The 15,847-nt window shown below is 43.6% G+C and overlaps 1 protein-coding gene across 1 annotated transcript in view; it reads right to left on the reverse strand.

Annotated features, from left to right (window-relative positions):
• MMP11 (matrix metallopeptidase 11) overlaps positions 1-15,847 on the reverse strand; it is an 85,702-nt gene that overhangs the window by 14,149 nt on the left and 55,706 nt on the right. The window contains exons 2-6 of the mRNA XM_068271562.1: positions 10,201-10,406; positions 7,288-7,431; positions 2,209-2,342; positions 1,865-2,109; positions 350-554 (exon numbers count right to left, since the gene is read on the reverse strand). Of these exons, the coding sequence (XP_068127663.1) occupies positions 350-554; positions 1,865-2,109; positions 2,209-2,342; positions 7,288-7,431; positions 10,201-10,406 (934 nt within the window). The remainder of the gene's footprint in view (positions 1-349; positions 555-1,864; positions 2,110-2,208; positions 2,343-7,287; positions 7,432-10,200; positions 10,407-15,847) is intronic.

Raw genomic sequence — 15,847 nt, forward strand, 5'->3', positions numbered from 1 at the left:
AGTCGGCGCCATATAAATACTAAATAATAATAATGTGCACATAGCTATAGGAACATGTGTGATGCCATGTGTCACCATAGCAATGTGTCTGTTATATTGGTAATGCCTGTGGCGCTAATAGTGTAATGATTGGCGCTCCCTTGGTTTTGGTACTGGTGAAATTGCCGTGCACTGCCTGCACACAGGAATTTTACTGACCTTTCGTCCACCAGGCCCAAGGTAAGATCATTCATGAGAGAAGTTTTGTGAATCAAACCCATGGACCAGTAACATTTCTTATGGGAATTGGTAGATCTTGTTCTATATTTGTGACAGCTGAAATTAAATTTTAGCAGACTTATTCAGTTACCGTAAAAGAACCAGATGTTCCCAGCTGAGTCTTCTAAAGCTGCATCTATAGATTCTGGGATTCCTTTCCAGTGCCGTGAAGCTAGGGCTGGGTAACCACTCTGTAGTTTACCTCCTCGAAGGCGCCACACATAACCAGATTTAAAAAAGAACAGCTCCCCGCGGATTGTGGAGACAGCATCAAAGTCTGTGGAACAGGCATCTGGCTGCAAATAAAGAACATAACCCAAGACCACTCTGTTATTACACATTGCAGTACACTGCTACAGATCTGTACCATTTTTTCAAGCAGCAAAAGTTAGACGCATGCACATCTGAAATTCAGCTATGGGTTTTCGTGATCATGTATGTATTATAGTTATACCGTATTGTATACATGTATTGTATTATAGTTAATGTGTGCTTTGAAATATTTTTGAAAAATAATTTGGAAATTGGTACAGTAGAATGGGGTAGATTAATCAAATGGCGATAATACTGCGGTGTGCACATAGTGCACAGCAGCATTACCGTCACTGCCGCCCGCAGCCCCTCAGATTACGCCAGTAGTGCTACTTGCGGTACTAGGATAGCACACCTGCTGCTACTCTAACGCATGCTACTAATGCTAACGTTCATTAGTATAGCACGTTACCCTGGCAACGGTTGGGCTACTCTAGTACCGCGAGTTGTGCTACTGGTGTAACCCGTGGTGCTGCATGCTGAAGTGACTTAATGCTGTTGTGCACTATGCGTGGACCACAGTATTATCAGAATTTGAAGAATGTGCTCCCTGGAGGCAGATCTTACATGTACATAAAGAGCACCCCCTGATTTAGGGGCTCCCAAGAATTCAGGAGTTGAATTCCTTCCCTGTATCAAACTTCCATCAAATAACATAAATGATTTCTATATGTAATTTCATGGCTGGGTAGTCATGAAGATCTGTATTTGTGGTACACAAAAAAAGTATACTAGATAAAACGTAATAATTTGTATGTATCAGTTTGCATGTCCCAGCTATGCACGCTCAGATGCAAATGGTTTTCTGCAAAGGCCACATAGCCACAGCCTGGACATGAAGGATGGGGTATGATACACATGGAGGACCAGGGTGTAAATGGAAAAAGACTGCCAATGTGGGATTTCACATGAAAGCAGAGCAGCCCAAGGAGGAGGGGGGGGGGGGGTGTTGCATATGGAGATTGCACATGGTAGAGAAGATTGCACAGGGAATCCAGTAGGGGAGCTGCTTGTCATGGAAAGAGAGGCTGATGCTGCACATCGGATTCGAAGGCGGTACTGCACAAAAGAGACAAGCCAAACCAGAAACCTGGTGGCAACAAGATGTATAAATCCAGCCTTGTATAAAGTACAAATATCCATAATTCCATGGAAACAGCTAAATATTTTGATCCATAAATGTATGCTTTAAACTGGGCATTTTTGCAAAAGTGTATAAAGCAGAATCTCTGACCCTTCCAAGAAAACATCTGGAGATGAAATTTATGGATGCAGATAGCAAGACTGTTCTAACCTCTGAATGAGGGATCTCATTGCTCTCGGGATCTGGCTGATTGCCTTCTGGCTTCTGAGTTGGAGCTACAGTAGGGGGAAGTGGTGCTCCGTACAAGTACTGGATGCCTTGCTTATCGTCTGCACTAAGACTGAGTGGGTAGCGGAAAGTGTAAAATGGAGACATCAGTGACTTGGAGACTGAGGAATGTTGCAAGCCTAGCACATGGCCAAACTCATGAGCAGCGACTTGCAGAAGATCTGTTCCTGCAACACATATGAAGAGAGACGTGATAACTTAAGTACGATTTAGTGTACAGCTAATGTGGCTGCTCCTCTTGTCTGTAAATCACAACCAACATTTACCTATATTATTTCCAATGGTCCAGGCTTCATCATAGTCAAAATGTACATCCCCCTCCCTATGTGTCTTTGGAAAGAAAGCATGTGCAAGGATTCCCCCAGGACCATCAAAGGGCAGGTTGTCTCCATGCCAGTACCTGTAAAAATAAAGTTACAGATTATATTAATTCCCTGGCGTTCATTTTCCCCAGGATTTCTGAGCAAAAAGTGATCCAATTAATTTTCATAACTTTTTTTTTCCTGTAACTTGCCAAGATGTGTCAAGCAAGGGTCTAGTATACAGTGCAGGAGAGTACTGACGTGTATGCACATTAATACTGTTCGCAGCATGTTTTGTATTGCATAACTGTCAATACCGCTAGGGAGGTTGGTTAATAGTACTGTCATGATCATCCTGGTGTCACTGCTGGTTCAGCATATTTCACTGCTCTGATCTCAGGACCTGTTTCTATTTGACCAGAGCATAATAAGTACAGCACACATAAGCACCAAGGAATTGAAAACTATTGGTGGAGTTCTAAATACTTTGCCCCAAATTTTATTTTATTTAATATTTAGACATGTAGTGAGTGGAATCTGGAGGCTGACATTATATTCCATTTAAATAAATGCCTACTATCTAGCTTCTGTTCTGATCTTCATATAAACACCTACAGGGAGGTTGCCATTATGAAACTTTTATTCTCAGCTTAAACAACCTACAAGCAATGGCAGTGAAGAATTCAAGGCTTTTCGAGGCTCCCAATTCCCTTCCTTGATCCGCCGGTAAAGTCAGCGGTAAAGTTGCACCTCTGATCACGCTCCCGTGGCTGGGAGATTTCTGCAGATGCACAGTTCGTTAAGACTCATAACCACGCATGCACAGAACGTGATCAAGGAGGCATGCTGCAGAGTCAGTGCATGTGCAGTAGTGGACGACTTAGTTAAGTTGCGGACTTTACTTGGCTCCACAGTGGATCAGGGAAGGGGAATAGGAGGACAACGAGGCACCTACAAGACTATAAGGGCTGGAAGAATCTGCAGGTAAGTAAAAAGGAATACTTTCATTATGACTCGGGATCCTTTAAAGTGCCAGGTGACTTAGAATGAGCACAGGCTTCTTGAGCACTATTTTTACAACTAAATTATGGTAGCTGGTAAATATTGTGTAATGCAGGGCAGTAGGAGACCTGCATGCAATGATCGTTGTATCACTTGAAATAGTATCTGGCAAATCACTCTGAGGCTGTTTGAGAAGATTGCAGCCTCCAGCACAGGATGTAGAGAAGGAAGTACTCAGGGTCTGGGCTCCTTACCAGGTATTTTACAAGGTATTTTTACAAGTGATTTATTTGATATCAACTAATCAAGGATCTTCCACATAGACATAAACAAACTCTGCAACTGAATTCCTACACAGTACTAGGAAAAACATTTGTTCCTGCATTGAGGCATTACATGACTACTATCATCCCAGAGTAAATGTACAATAAACAACCTTTTTCCCTATGTTGCTGTCACTTACAGCAGGTATTATTAATCTGACAAATTTTAAACTAGCCCAACTCCAAATAGGGGATTTGTCAAAAATTCCTTTATTTTTAAAAGCACACCCTGAACAGCACTGGTACAGTCTAGCTGCCAGCATAGTGGACACGCAAATAGCAGGCTGGTTGGTCTCTTTGCGTTTGTCTTTTCCAGGTAGTATTTCTGAAAAGAATAAAAAATAAAGAAAACATTGAGAATCTCCCATAAGGAGTTGGACTGTCTGATCAATAATACTTACTGTAAGTGATTACTACATAAGAAAACAGCAATTTAGTATGATCTTGTATCTGGGATAGATTTACATCTTATATGTATATATATACATGTATTTTACATTTTATAATTTTTACCAAGGCAGAGGTTCCTAACCCAAGGGTTTGTGATGCCGTGTCCTCTGTGTCCCCACTCTGGCTCCCTCCCAGATCAGTTGCTGCTCCTCCGCTCCATTTGTAGAGTGAGTAGGGCTACAAGAAAATGGCCGCCATTCATGGACATTGGAAGCCATTTTTTGTAGCACTGTCATAACTACAATCAGAGCAAAGGCAGTGTGGTAGGAAGAGTGGCAAATGAGCAACTTGGAGGGAGGCAGAGCGAGGACACAGCTCTAACCAAGTTGCACCAGTGGAGGAGGAGGGGTGGAAGAGACAAACATAAGCCAATGGTCAGTGAAGGAAGGTCCTGCCCTTTACATATAAAGGGTGTGCCTTCCTTTGGCAGATATTCTAGATTCTGTCTGTTAACGCAGTGAAGCATCTCAGCAGTAGGCAGCAACAATCATTGTGCCAGAAACAGCATATTGTCCCTGCAGCCCTCTCCATTGCGCCAGCAGCAGCACTAGTCACATTGTGCCAGCAACAGCAGCAGCAGCAGTAGTCACATTGTGCCAGCAACAGCAGCAGCAGTAGTCACATTGTGCCAGCAGTAGTCACATTGTGCCAGCAGCACTAACCATTGTGTCTGCAGCCCTCTCATATTGTGCCAGCAGCAGCAATAGTCACATTGTGCCAGCAGCACTACCTATTGTGCCAACAACATCCTTTTTAGTGTTTGATATCCTTGCAGCATGTATACAGGATCTATCCACACTGAAAAAAACAAAAAACAAACTGACCTTGAGTTATTGCAGTGGTGTTCTCTGTAATTTAGGCGCACAGCCTTGTCACATTTGTTTCTTTATTTTTCTAACCAGGTTATAGGTTCTAGACTTCATTGATTTCATGATTATTATTAATATTTTTCTGTGATTCATATGTGACATCACAAGGCTCTCAATGTTTGGTGTGATGTGTCAGGACCTGAAAAAGGTTGGGACCCACTGCTTTCAGTGTTCTATGACACTGTACAAAGTATGATACAAATGTGGGTATATAAAACAGAAGGGGGTATACAATAGTGTTGCTCGAGTAAACCTTCAGTTCAAGTGCAGTTCACTTAAGCAGGTCAAAATGTATTGGGCTCGTTAAGTCTTAACCACTTCAGGACCATAGGCTTACACCCTCCTAGTGACCAGGCTATTTTTTTTACAATTTATGGCTCTGCAGCTTTAAGAGCTTGCTGCAGAGCCATACAACTTAGCACAAATATGAATCCCCCCCACCTTTTCTGCCCACTAACAGAGATTTCTGTTGGTGGGCTCTGATCACTGCTGCGGTATTTATTTATTTATTTATTTGTGTGTTGATTTCTTGTATTTATTTTATTTTTCCCTCCGTCCCCCGCCGCCAGTCAATGACAGCAATCAGCTGTCTTAGGCATCAGCCTATGAGAGCCGATTGCTCTTGAGCCTCTCTAGGGGACAGCTGAGTGACACGGCTGTCCTGTCCCCAGTACAGCGCTGCCGTAGATCACAGCGCTGTACAATGTAAATAGACGGTAATTTCGCCCTCTAACAGTCTTCAAGTGGTGATCGCCGCTGGGAGACTGATGGCCATCGGCGTTAGGTGGTCGGGAGGAGGTTAAAGAGGAACTCCAGTAAAAATAATGTAATGAAAAAAAGGACTTAATTTTTACAATAATTATTAATAAATGATTTAGGGAGTGATTGTCCACTGTAAAATCTTTCCTCTCTCTGATTTACATTCTGACATTTATCACATGTCGACATCTTTACTGCTGGCAGGTGATGTCTGTGAAAAGAGATGATTACTTTTTGCCAATTGGAAACAGCTGTTATTTCCCACAATACAACAAGGCTCCCACAGTGTGATATCTGCACCCTGGTGCTGACATCACACTGTGGGAGGGCTTCACCACAATATCAGCCATACAGAGCCCCTTGATGATCCATTTAAGAAAAGGTGACGATTTCTCATGGGAAATGGGGTATCAGCTACTGATTGGAATGAAGTTCAATACTTGGTTACGGTTTCTCTTTAAATCTGAGTAGCAGTGAACTCACAGAAGAAACATTAGGGTGCTTTGTTCTGACATCTGGAATTCAACCTCAGTCAAATACAGAAAATGGCATCAGAAGACTACCACATGCCTTAGAAACATTGTGATGCTTAAAAGTTTATGACATTTGAAGTACAACATGTGAAAGACACAAATCCTTCAATTCATAGTCTTGTTGGTTCCCTTAAAGCAGGGGTCCCCAAACTTTTTTGCTCAAGGGCCGGGTCAACATACTTCAGACTACTGGGGGGCCGGGCTATACATAAAGTGATGTAGAAAAGCATAACATTGAGCCTAGGTATTGTAGACAGCGCCTATTAACATGGGCAGCCCTCATGTCTGCCATTTAACTAGAGCACATGTTATGCCCCCCAACTCAGCAAGTGCAGATAGTCCCCCCAACACAGTGCAAATAATGTGACCCTAACATAGCAAGTCATATGTGAGCCATAATGTCACCCAATGGCCTGCAAAAGCCTGCAGCACAATCTCACCCATATACACGATCTCTGTAGAAACATAAGCAGTGCTACCCTCCATTTCCCCTTTGCAAAGAATCCATAACATTCCTCCACAGCACTGATCAAAATATATGTGCTTGTGCTTGTTACAAGTTATCTCCTCCACCCAGTAACCCAGAAACCAGCAAATGATTTCTGGCTTCCACAAGGAAGGGTGGTGCCAGAACTGCTATTCTATGTGGGCCACCAACACACATAGATGCAGCAGAACGCATCTATAAGTAATACATTCTGTGTGTGTGTGGGGGGGGGGGCAGTAAAAAAGCCTCAGGGGGCCGCATTTGGCCCACGGGCCTTAGTTTGAGAACCACTGCCTTAAAGCTTTTAATGCTTTTGTGGATTTACTCAGGTTAATTTCCAGAACTCTCAACAGAGTCACTGTAAGTTGGCAGATATGCTGAGTCAAACCAACTAACGTTGATTAACGTTGGGTAATACCTTTAAAAACTACCCGTACATGGTTTATAGCAAGCATACTCCAAGTTGGCAGTGCATACTCTATGTATTATGTCACTTAATAGTTTGTACACAATTCTTCAGGTCATAAAATGTATGATGCTAACAAATATTTTGCATGTGTATTTAAATTTACTACTTAACAGCCACATATATTATGCTGGAAAACCCAACATTAACTCACCGTGTAAAATCAATGACTATGTCGGCTCGCCCTTCAAACGCCTCAGTAAATGTCAGTGGGGTCACCTCACTCCATACTCTTAGTGCTTCAGCTAGAGTCCTTCTCACCTTCACCTTGCTGAGCTGCCATGGGAAGCGGATAATCCTAAAACATTGCAAGTATGGTTATCATGGGTGACTAATTAGCAGTGTGCTACTGGTTCATTCAGAATATCTGTGGAAAGAGGATGTACAGGTGAAGTGGTGTCCAAAACACAGCACTGCAAATGAATTCATGAGATATCAGTTTACCATAGTCAGATCAGTAGTAGCAAGTATTTGCTATGGGTCTTCTGCACTGTCTACATTATTATTGCCCTTTGCCATATAGTATTTGACCAATCCTGTGTTATGTGCTTACTTATGCACGTGTTATGAAGGGGGTTAGGCAGATTTGCAAAGGGCTGATGGTGGCCACATATTTCCGGGAAGGAGATGGAGACAGGCAGCCACATCTGTTTTTTTTTTTTTTGGGGGGGGAGGATAAATGGTGGAACTGTTTTTGGGGCAGGAGAATGATGACTATATTTGGCATTAATTGGTGGGACGTTATGCCCCCATTCTGATAACTTATGTTCTCTGAACTTGGGAATGAAGACAGCATGAGTCCCGAGTAGGGATAAGCAACATCGGGCTTGATTCACAAAACGGTGCTAACATAGTTAGCATACCTAAAGCCCTTTAGGACGCACAAAGTTTTGCGCGCAAAGTTTAAGCGATGCGCGGTGCGAGCGAAACGTCGCATTGGGTGCGACTATAGCGTTGCACCTGATGCCCATAAACCATCTCACCGGGTGCGCCCGAAACGTCACACAGTGCGATCAATAAAAGCTTTGGGCGTGCTAACTTCTTAGCACCGTAGTTAGCACGCCCAAAGCTTATAGGCGTGCTAACTGACTTAGCACCCTTTTGTAAATCGAGCCCATCATCGCTAGCAAGTTCATGAGATTTCCATCAAATATAGGTGTGGTTGAGGTAGATTCACTAAACATACCGTGCTCAAGCAGCTCAGGGTAATACAAGCGAGCATACTATAAGCATGGTCCTGTCAGTGTAATGTGCTCTCTTAAATTACGCAGGATACTTTAAAGTGCCGCAAGATGTGGTGCTAGCGCGACTGGGATACATGACTAGTGCGGTCGCTACTATGCTAATGCAGTAGTGGTCACGTTAGTGAAGTATTGTGGTTGCGCTACCATCACATGGCAATCCAAACGATTGCTAACAGAACGGCGTGAAGCGCGCGCTCACTTGTATTGCCGTGTATTAACATGCGCTGTTTGAGCTCAGTATGTTTAGTGAATTGGGACAAAATTGATGCTCGCTTGCCCCTAGTCACAACAAGGAAGTGGCTGCAAGTGAGGATTTTCCTAAATGGGGCTAGATAACAAAGAAGAAAAGTCTTGCAAGGTATGAAACACAATCTGTGCGTTCATTACACATTTAGGTTTCACAATTTAGTAGTGGATTGGATTCATATGCCTGGATTCATTATAGCATTACTTTAGATTATTGCATTCTAAATAGTATCTGGTTGCTCTGCATAAGTTGCCTGGTTATTTAGCAAGAGGGCTGTCTCGAAAAGTAAAAAGTAAATAGGAAGGGAATCTGAAGCACTGTAATTACCTACTAAAGGTGGCCATACCTCAGGCGAGGCCAACGTCACACACGCCTGGTGCCAAGTGGTACATGCGCTTGCGGTGACGGCAGACATGGTGGTGATGGCAGGGGAAGCCAGGAATCGTGTTGGGGAGAGGTGATATTTTAGAGATAATGGGCACGAGGGTGACATTTTCATAGGGGGGGGGGGGTCCAGGCAGTCGGCAGAGGTGGCGCCTCTAGTCAGATTTCTGTAAGATTTCATTATGAAGACTATTGAAGAACAGTGTTGTATGGGCAGGCAACAGATCACTCTCTGATCAGATTCAATCATAAAGAGATCTGTTTCATGGTTGATCTGATACATCGACTGATTTATGTGCACCTTATGAAGGAACCTCTCCTGAGCTATCTAAGGTCACATAACACCAAGCATGGGTCACAAGTTGCTCCCGGTAATGTTTTTATTTCAATATGCTATATGAGCAGGAGCGGGAAACATTGGAAATATTAAGCACAAAAAGGATATGATTACAGCAAACAGATTATTGTGGGAATAGAGACTGTCATGCTGTTGCAACAGGGATGTCCTCTCTATAGTGGTCTATGGCTCCAACCAATGTGGTTTGGAAATTATTCATGCTCTAAAGGTCCAGTTAAATGAGTTCACTGCCAGGTGTTTGGCCTCCCTTAAAGAGACACTGAAGCGAAAAAAAATATATGATATAATGAATTGGTTGTGTACTATGAATAATTACTAGAAGATTAGCAGCAGAGAATATTCTCATATTTTTATTTTCAGGTATATAGTGTTTTTCCAACATTGCATCATTCTCTAATATGTGCAGATTACACAACACTCAGCATTCAAAATGATTCTTTCAGAGCAGTCTGTGAACTAATGACCTCTCCTCTGGCAGAGAAAAAGAAAACAATTGAGATAATAAAAGTCAGATAACAGCCCTCTCCACGAGCTTAATGGCTTTTTTGCATAGAGATAACAACTGGAGTTTCTTAACTCTTCCTGTACTAAAAACAATTAGACTGATGTGTCTGATCTTAATGTTTTATTTCTTAGCTGTACTACACATACAAATCATAATAGCATCATTTTTTTTTCGCTTCAGTGTCTCTTTAAGTCAAGCATACAGTTTGATCTTTACGCTGGGGACTAATTACCTATGAAATACAAATAAACACGGGCTTGACCATTTCTCATGTTAAAGCTGGAGATAGACAGTGCCCCGTGTTTGTGCAAAACTGAGCATCTCCTTACCTGTATGTAAGGTTGGTCTTGTCCCAGCGTCCTCCAGATAACACAAAGCGCTTCTGTCTGTTACGTCCATTGGAAGAATCTAGAGGGACAGGAATGTCGGGTACTCCACAGCGTGGGGGATTCCATGAATTGTTAGGCCTGAGCAATCCTTTTGTATCAGCATTCTGTGTCCACACCCGTGGTTTCACTGAGGGGTGCTTCTTGTCCTACAGATAAAAAAGACAGAATATTTCAATAAACAATGCATTATACTGGATACAGGGGCAAACGCAGGATTTATAAGGGGGGGATTCCTGAAAGGTCCAGAAGCACTTATGTCCTCGAGTGCTTCCGAATACAGGTGGCTCCATACTGCCCATGCACAAAAGTGTGCTGGCGTATTACGGAGCTGCCTATCTTTGGAAGTACTCAAGGACACAAGTGTTTCTGAGGGCTTCTGGTAGCAGCAAATTTGAACGGGGTACAGCGCTGGAACAACTCCCCGAGAGAGGAACGGGAGATAGACTTAGTTTGGACAATTCAGTGGAATATGCCACATAGTGTCACATAGCGCAAGCGATACCCATATGATGCAGGGATATATGCATCTGCGGAAGATGGCGGCGCTATATAAATACTAAATAATAATATTTTGCCTCACCAGAATTGCACTTTTATTTAGCTTTCCTGTATGACAAGAAGACACAGCCACCACTAGGGTAAGAGGGAAACAAAGGTGAATGAGGGAGGGCTGGTGCACACCAAGAGTGCTTCTGAGCGTTTTTCAAATCAACAGTGATTTGAAAAGCGCTTGGCTAATGTTACCCTATGACAGTGTTCTCACAGCAGCGATGTGACTTTTTCAAAATCGCACGTATACTGCATGTAGCATGTTTTTGAGCGATTCATTCAAAAATCGCTCTGAAAATCGCTTCACAAAATCACACTCACAAATTGCTAGCGATTGCTATTGTCATTTTGGCATTGCACTAGCCCAGAGAGAGGAGTGGAGAAATTGAGAATAGCCTGAGATGGAGCAGAGAACTTATCTGTATTGCAGTCCCACATCAGACAGGTTACTTGCCTGTAATCGGACTCCTGTCCCTGCCAGTCTCCCACACAAGTCAGAAAGAAGCCCTCCTGGAGTCTAGGGACTGTCAAAAACTTTTCAACTTGTTTAACACCTTATTCACACATGCAGTCATTATAACAATGGGGAGAGACCAGACAGATGTTTGCCCACGGACCCCGAGTCCAGGCAAGCTCTGCATCATGCTGTGCATATTTACCAGCTTGCCTGCCCTCTAATTGCATCATGTCTGACACTTTTGTGCTGTGGAGAGTCAGGGACTCCAGAATCAACATTCTCTCACTGCAGGCTGCATCTTCTTGTAGGGGAAGCTGGGCTGCCTCTCTCATTCTATTAGCTGGAGGGAAGCACCAGAAGTAAGAAGGGAGGGAGAATGAGACTGTTTATATTATGCGGGCTTCCCTGGCTGAATACACAGCTCAGTGCAGGGGGGGTGTTCCAGACACCCGGAATAGCCCCCTCAGTTTGCCACTGGGATCTGTAAGGCTTGGTGGTGTATTCTCCACAGTCAGCATGCAACGCATGAGCTGGCGTGGAGGAGGTACACACACTAGCACAAGGAAACAGGCTATCCCTAGTATAGTGGAGGGGAGGACTGACTCCAATAGGAGATTGTGGCGCACAGAGCCGGTGCAGATCTGACAGCCACAAACAATGCTTTCGTTATAACGTCTCAGCGCAAAGTAGCGCTGAGCGCATAAACCAGAACTGAGGAGATCAGGACAGGTAGACAGAATGAACGCTTGCTAGCTAGCGGCTACTTAGCGACAGCAAGCGTCCAAAACAAGACAGACTGGAATGAGGCAGCCAATGCGATTGCAGCGATGGCGTGCCTCACAAAGACAGGACAGGATAGTCAGGAAAATAGCAGGATCAAGATAGATGAACGTAACACAGATAAATATACAATAGTATGATATCCTAGCGTATTACAATTACAGCTATCAATGAAACTATTTGTAACGTCTGACTAACATATGTATATATCGGCAATGAACCGATATATGACATAAGCAGGAACACTGACTTAGGACTGGAACGATACAGGGAACAGGACTCAGAAGGATTCGCTATCTCTTCGCAGAGATGAACGCAATCCACAAACAGTAACAGGACAGGATTCAGAAGGATTCGTTATCTCCTCGCAGAGATGAACGCAATCCACAAACAGGACCAGGAGCAGGATACTAGCTCAGCACGGGTGCTCACGATACGCGCAAACTACCAAAACGTGCTGGAAGGCTGACTAACTGCACACAGGAAATAAACAGTTCGTGTACGTATATATCAGCGACACTGATGTATCAACGTAACACGAATACAAGGAAAATAATAAACATGCTGGTATGCATATATATTGGCAATGAACCAATATATGATGTAAAGACCAGCAAAGTATCTTTAGAACAAGAAACACGATCGGGGGCTGAAGCGACAGCAAGACAGGCTTAAACTGAAGCTATGAAAACCCGAGGAGTCCTGCAGGAAGCAGATCTTTATACTGAGGTCATCCAATGGGAGCAGACATGCAGATTCCCACACAGGTGAATGATAATCAGTCACAAGCTGACAGCAGGGGAAGGCAGACAAAGCTATGCAGCTTGCATGGAAAGAGATCAGAACTGCCTAAGCTGCAGCACTACTACTTCCAGCAACACCTGCTGCAGCAGTGATCATTACAGTACCCCCGCCCTTAAAAGCGGATTCCAGACGCTTTTCAAAACTGAAATTCCCAACAAAACAGTCTGACTGATAATTCATGATGACCGGGACAGCCCGGCAAGACCGAATTCCAGAATCAGTCCCCACAAGACTGGACCCATCAGAACCAGAACCTACAGAACCATGCCCATCAGTACTACAAGCCCCAGTGTGACACCCATCAGAACCATGATTTCCAGAAGAAAGCCCTCCGAAGCTCCCTGAGCGATACCCACCGCCTTCCAGGAACCGTTCAAAAACGCCAAAGCCTTTGCAATGCCCACCGGGACTGTCTTTACCAACACAAAACCCACTGTTGAACCAGTCCAAGGCACCAGGACAAGTTTTCTCAGAGACCTCCCAGAACACCTCGAAGCTCCAAAGAGATCCCCATAGGTCAGAACGCCCCTTAGGCTCACATGGAGAACTATCAAGAACTCCTATGGAACCTAGGGCAATTCCCGAGTCAGGGCCACAAGGACAAACATCAAGATCAGGGCTTTCAGGGACCAGAACCATCTCTGGGCATGCAGGGAGACTGGCAACATCAGAACATGTTCCCACTAAGGAAGCATCAGAGCACGCTAACACCTTAGACACACTTGGGCATTCTGGCACACAAAGAACATCTGGGCACACTGGCACAAGAGAAACCTCTGGGCATGTCAAGGAACTGTGAGCCTCAGGGTCAGCCAAGACAGGACCAAAACCAGGACTGGCCAAAAAAAAATCATCATGACTAGACTTCGCAACTACTGGACTTTTACACGAGAATGCAGGATCAGACTTAGATGTCGCTGATTCCAGCAAAGTCAGTAACAAATCAGATTCAGGGGCACTAACAAGACAGGACAAATCTTCTGATGTATGCACTGAACCAGATAGGGACTCCACAACTACCTCTGGACTGGACAGAGACTCATCTAATACACTGGATTGGAGCTCATGAGGCGCTGCAGAACAAGTCAGTATTGCAGCAGCCCCCACTGGACTAGGCAAAACTGAGGAATTCCCTGGACAGGAAGGGGACTCTGGAACCTCTGCCACAGCGGCCAGAGAACCAGAATCTTTCAGGATACAGGGCTGAGTTTCAGGAACACTCATTAGACCGGACTGAAATTCTGAGATTTCTATTATTTTGACCAGAGAATCAGAATTATCCATGTTACAGGGCAAAACTTTTGAAACATTCAGAGGACAGGGCTGGAGTTCCTCGGCTGTTACAACACTGGAGAGGGACTCAACAACATTGTTTAAATCAGACTGTGTACAGGGCAAGGTATCTAACACACTTGCTGACGAGGACAATATTTCAATGGCTTCTGCTTCGCTGGGCAGAAATTCATCAAGTTTTATTAGAGCAGACTGTAATTCCAAAACAGCTGCTAGACAAGTGAATATTACTGCAACACCAACTGAGGTAAGCAGTGCCTCAGACTTCTCTGCTAGAGGGTTTGAAGTATCCAAAGTACTGGGTGAAGCATAAGACTCTGCGACCACAGCTTCACTGGACAGGATCACTGAACAGTCCATATTGCAGGGCAAAACCATGGAAGCACCTGCTGGACAGCATAATGATTCTGTGACCTGAGTTTCATTGGAGAGATCTACTGCACAATTCATGGTACAGGACAAATTTACTGGAACATTTTCTGAACACGGTAATAATTCTGCGATTTCGGATTCACATAGCAGACGCTCTGAGCTATTCACGAAACTAGAGTGAGGTGTAGAAACAGGAAGATCAAAACACAATGTTTGCGCATCTGAATCACCATTCAATTGTAAAATTGGAAAATTCAGATGCTGGGGTTCTGAGGTTTCTGGACAGGATTGCTGGGACTCGGAAACTGATGTAGTGCATCTATTGGCATCTGCTGGATCAGACAGGAGTTGAACTTTATTAACACAGGTAATTTCTGCAGAAGTGTTTGCAGAGACAGGCAAGATTTTTCTGGTGTCTGTTTCACTGAACAAAGACTCATGAGTACTGGCTAGGCTGGACTCAGAAGTCAGCAGGACCTCTGGATTCTCTGCTGAGAAATTAGTGCAGGGCAAAGTTAAGAAAGTATCAGTGGCTTCTGTTTTACTGGGAAGTAACACTGAGTTATCCATGGTACAGGGTAGAGTTACAGGAACATTCACAAGACATGGCAGGGACTCAGTAACTGGAGAAGTGGGACAGTCTCCAATTGACAGTGTGTCTTCCCTGGTATCAACTGATTGAATCGAATAAAAATCATCCAAAATCATTTTCCACACATCGATCAATGGAGCCACAAAGTCATACACACACACACCAGTTTTTATTAGGTTATAGGCAGACTTAATGCATGCATTCAATACTAATTCACTTTTTGCACTGTAAAATTGACAAAATGAACTTGAATCATTCTTCCATTCATTGACCAGAGCTTCCATCTCTCCTTTCTCAAATGGAGGATTCCAAGCATACTTAACAGACAGATCACAGTTTGCAGATATGATTGTGGCAGGGACATATATTGGGTTAATTAGCAGGTGATTGGCAGATTCCTTATTCTTAAGAATCTCCAATACCTGTAGCAAGTGTTGAACTGTAGTGTATGCAAACTTTCCTTGCTTCACAAATAAGTTGATTTGTTCAATACTCTGTAATATCTCCTCATAATCATACTCAGATAATTCTTTTAAACAAAAATCTTTATTTTCCCTAGCCAGGGAGGAAAGTTCATTAGTAGTTTCATAAGTCCATTTAACTCCCCTGAAAGACAATTGCATTTCATTATCTGTTAATGGCAGAATCTCATTATAGGTCTCAGTCGCTAAGGATAACGACTCTGCAGATCGGACACGTTTCTTAGAACGTTTGCGTTTTACCTTAGACCCTGCTGTTTT

Source organism: Hyperolius riggenbachi, chromosome 1 (genome assembly GCF_040937935.1).
Source record: "Hyperolius riggenbachi isolate aHypRig1 chromosome 1, aHypRig1.pri, whole genome shotgun sequence".
NCBI classification, from domain to species: Eukaryota; Metazoa; Chordata; class Amphibia; order Anura; family Hyperoliidae; genus Hyperolius; species Hyperolius riggenbachi.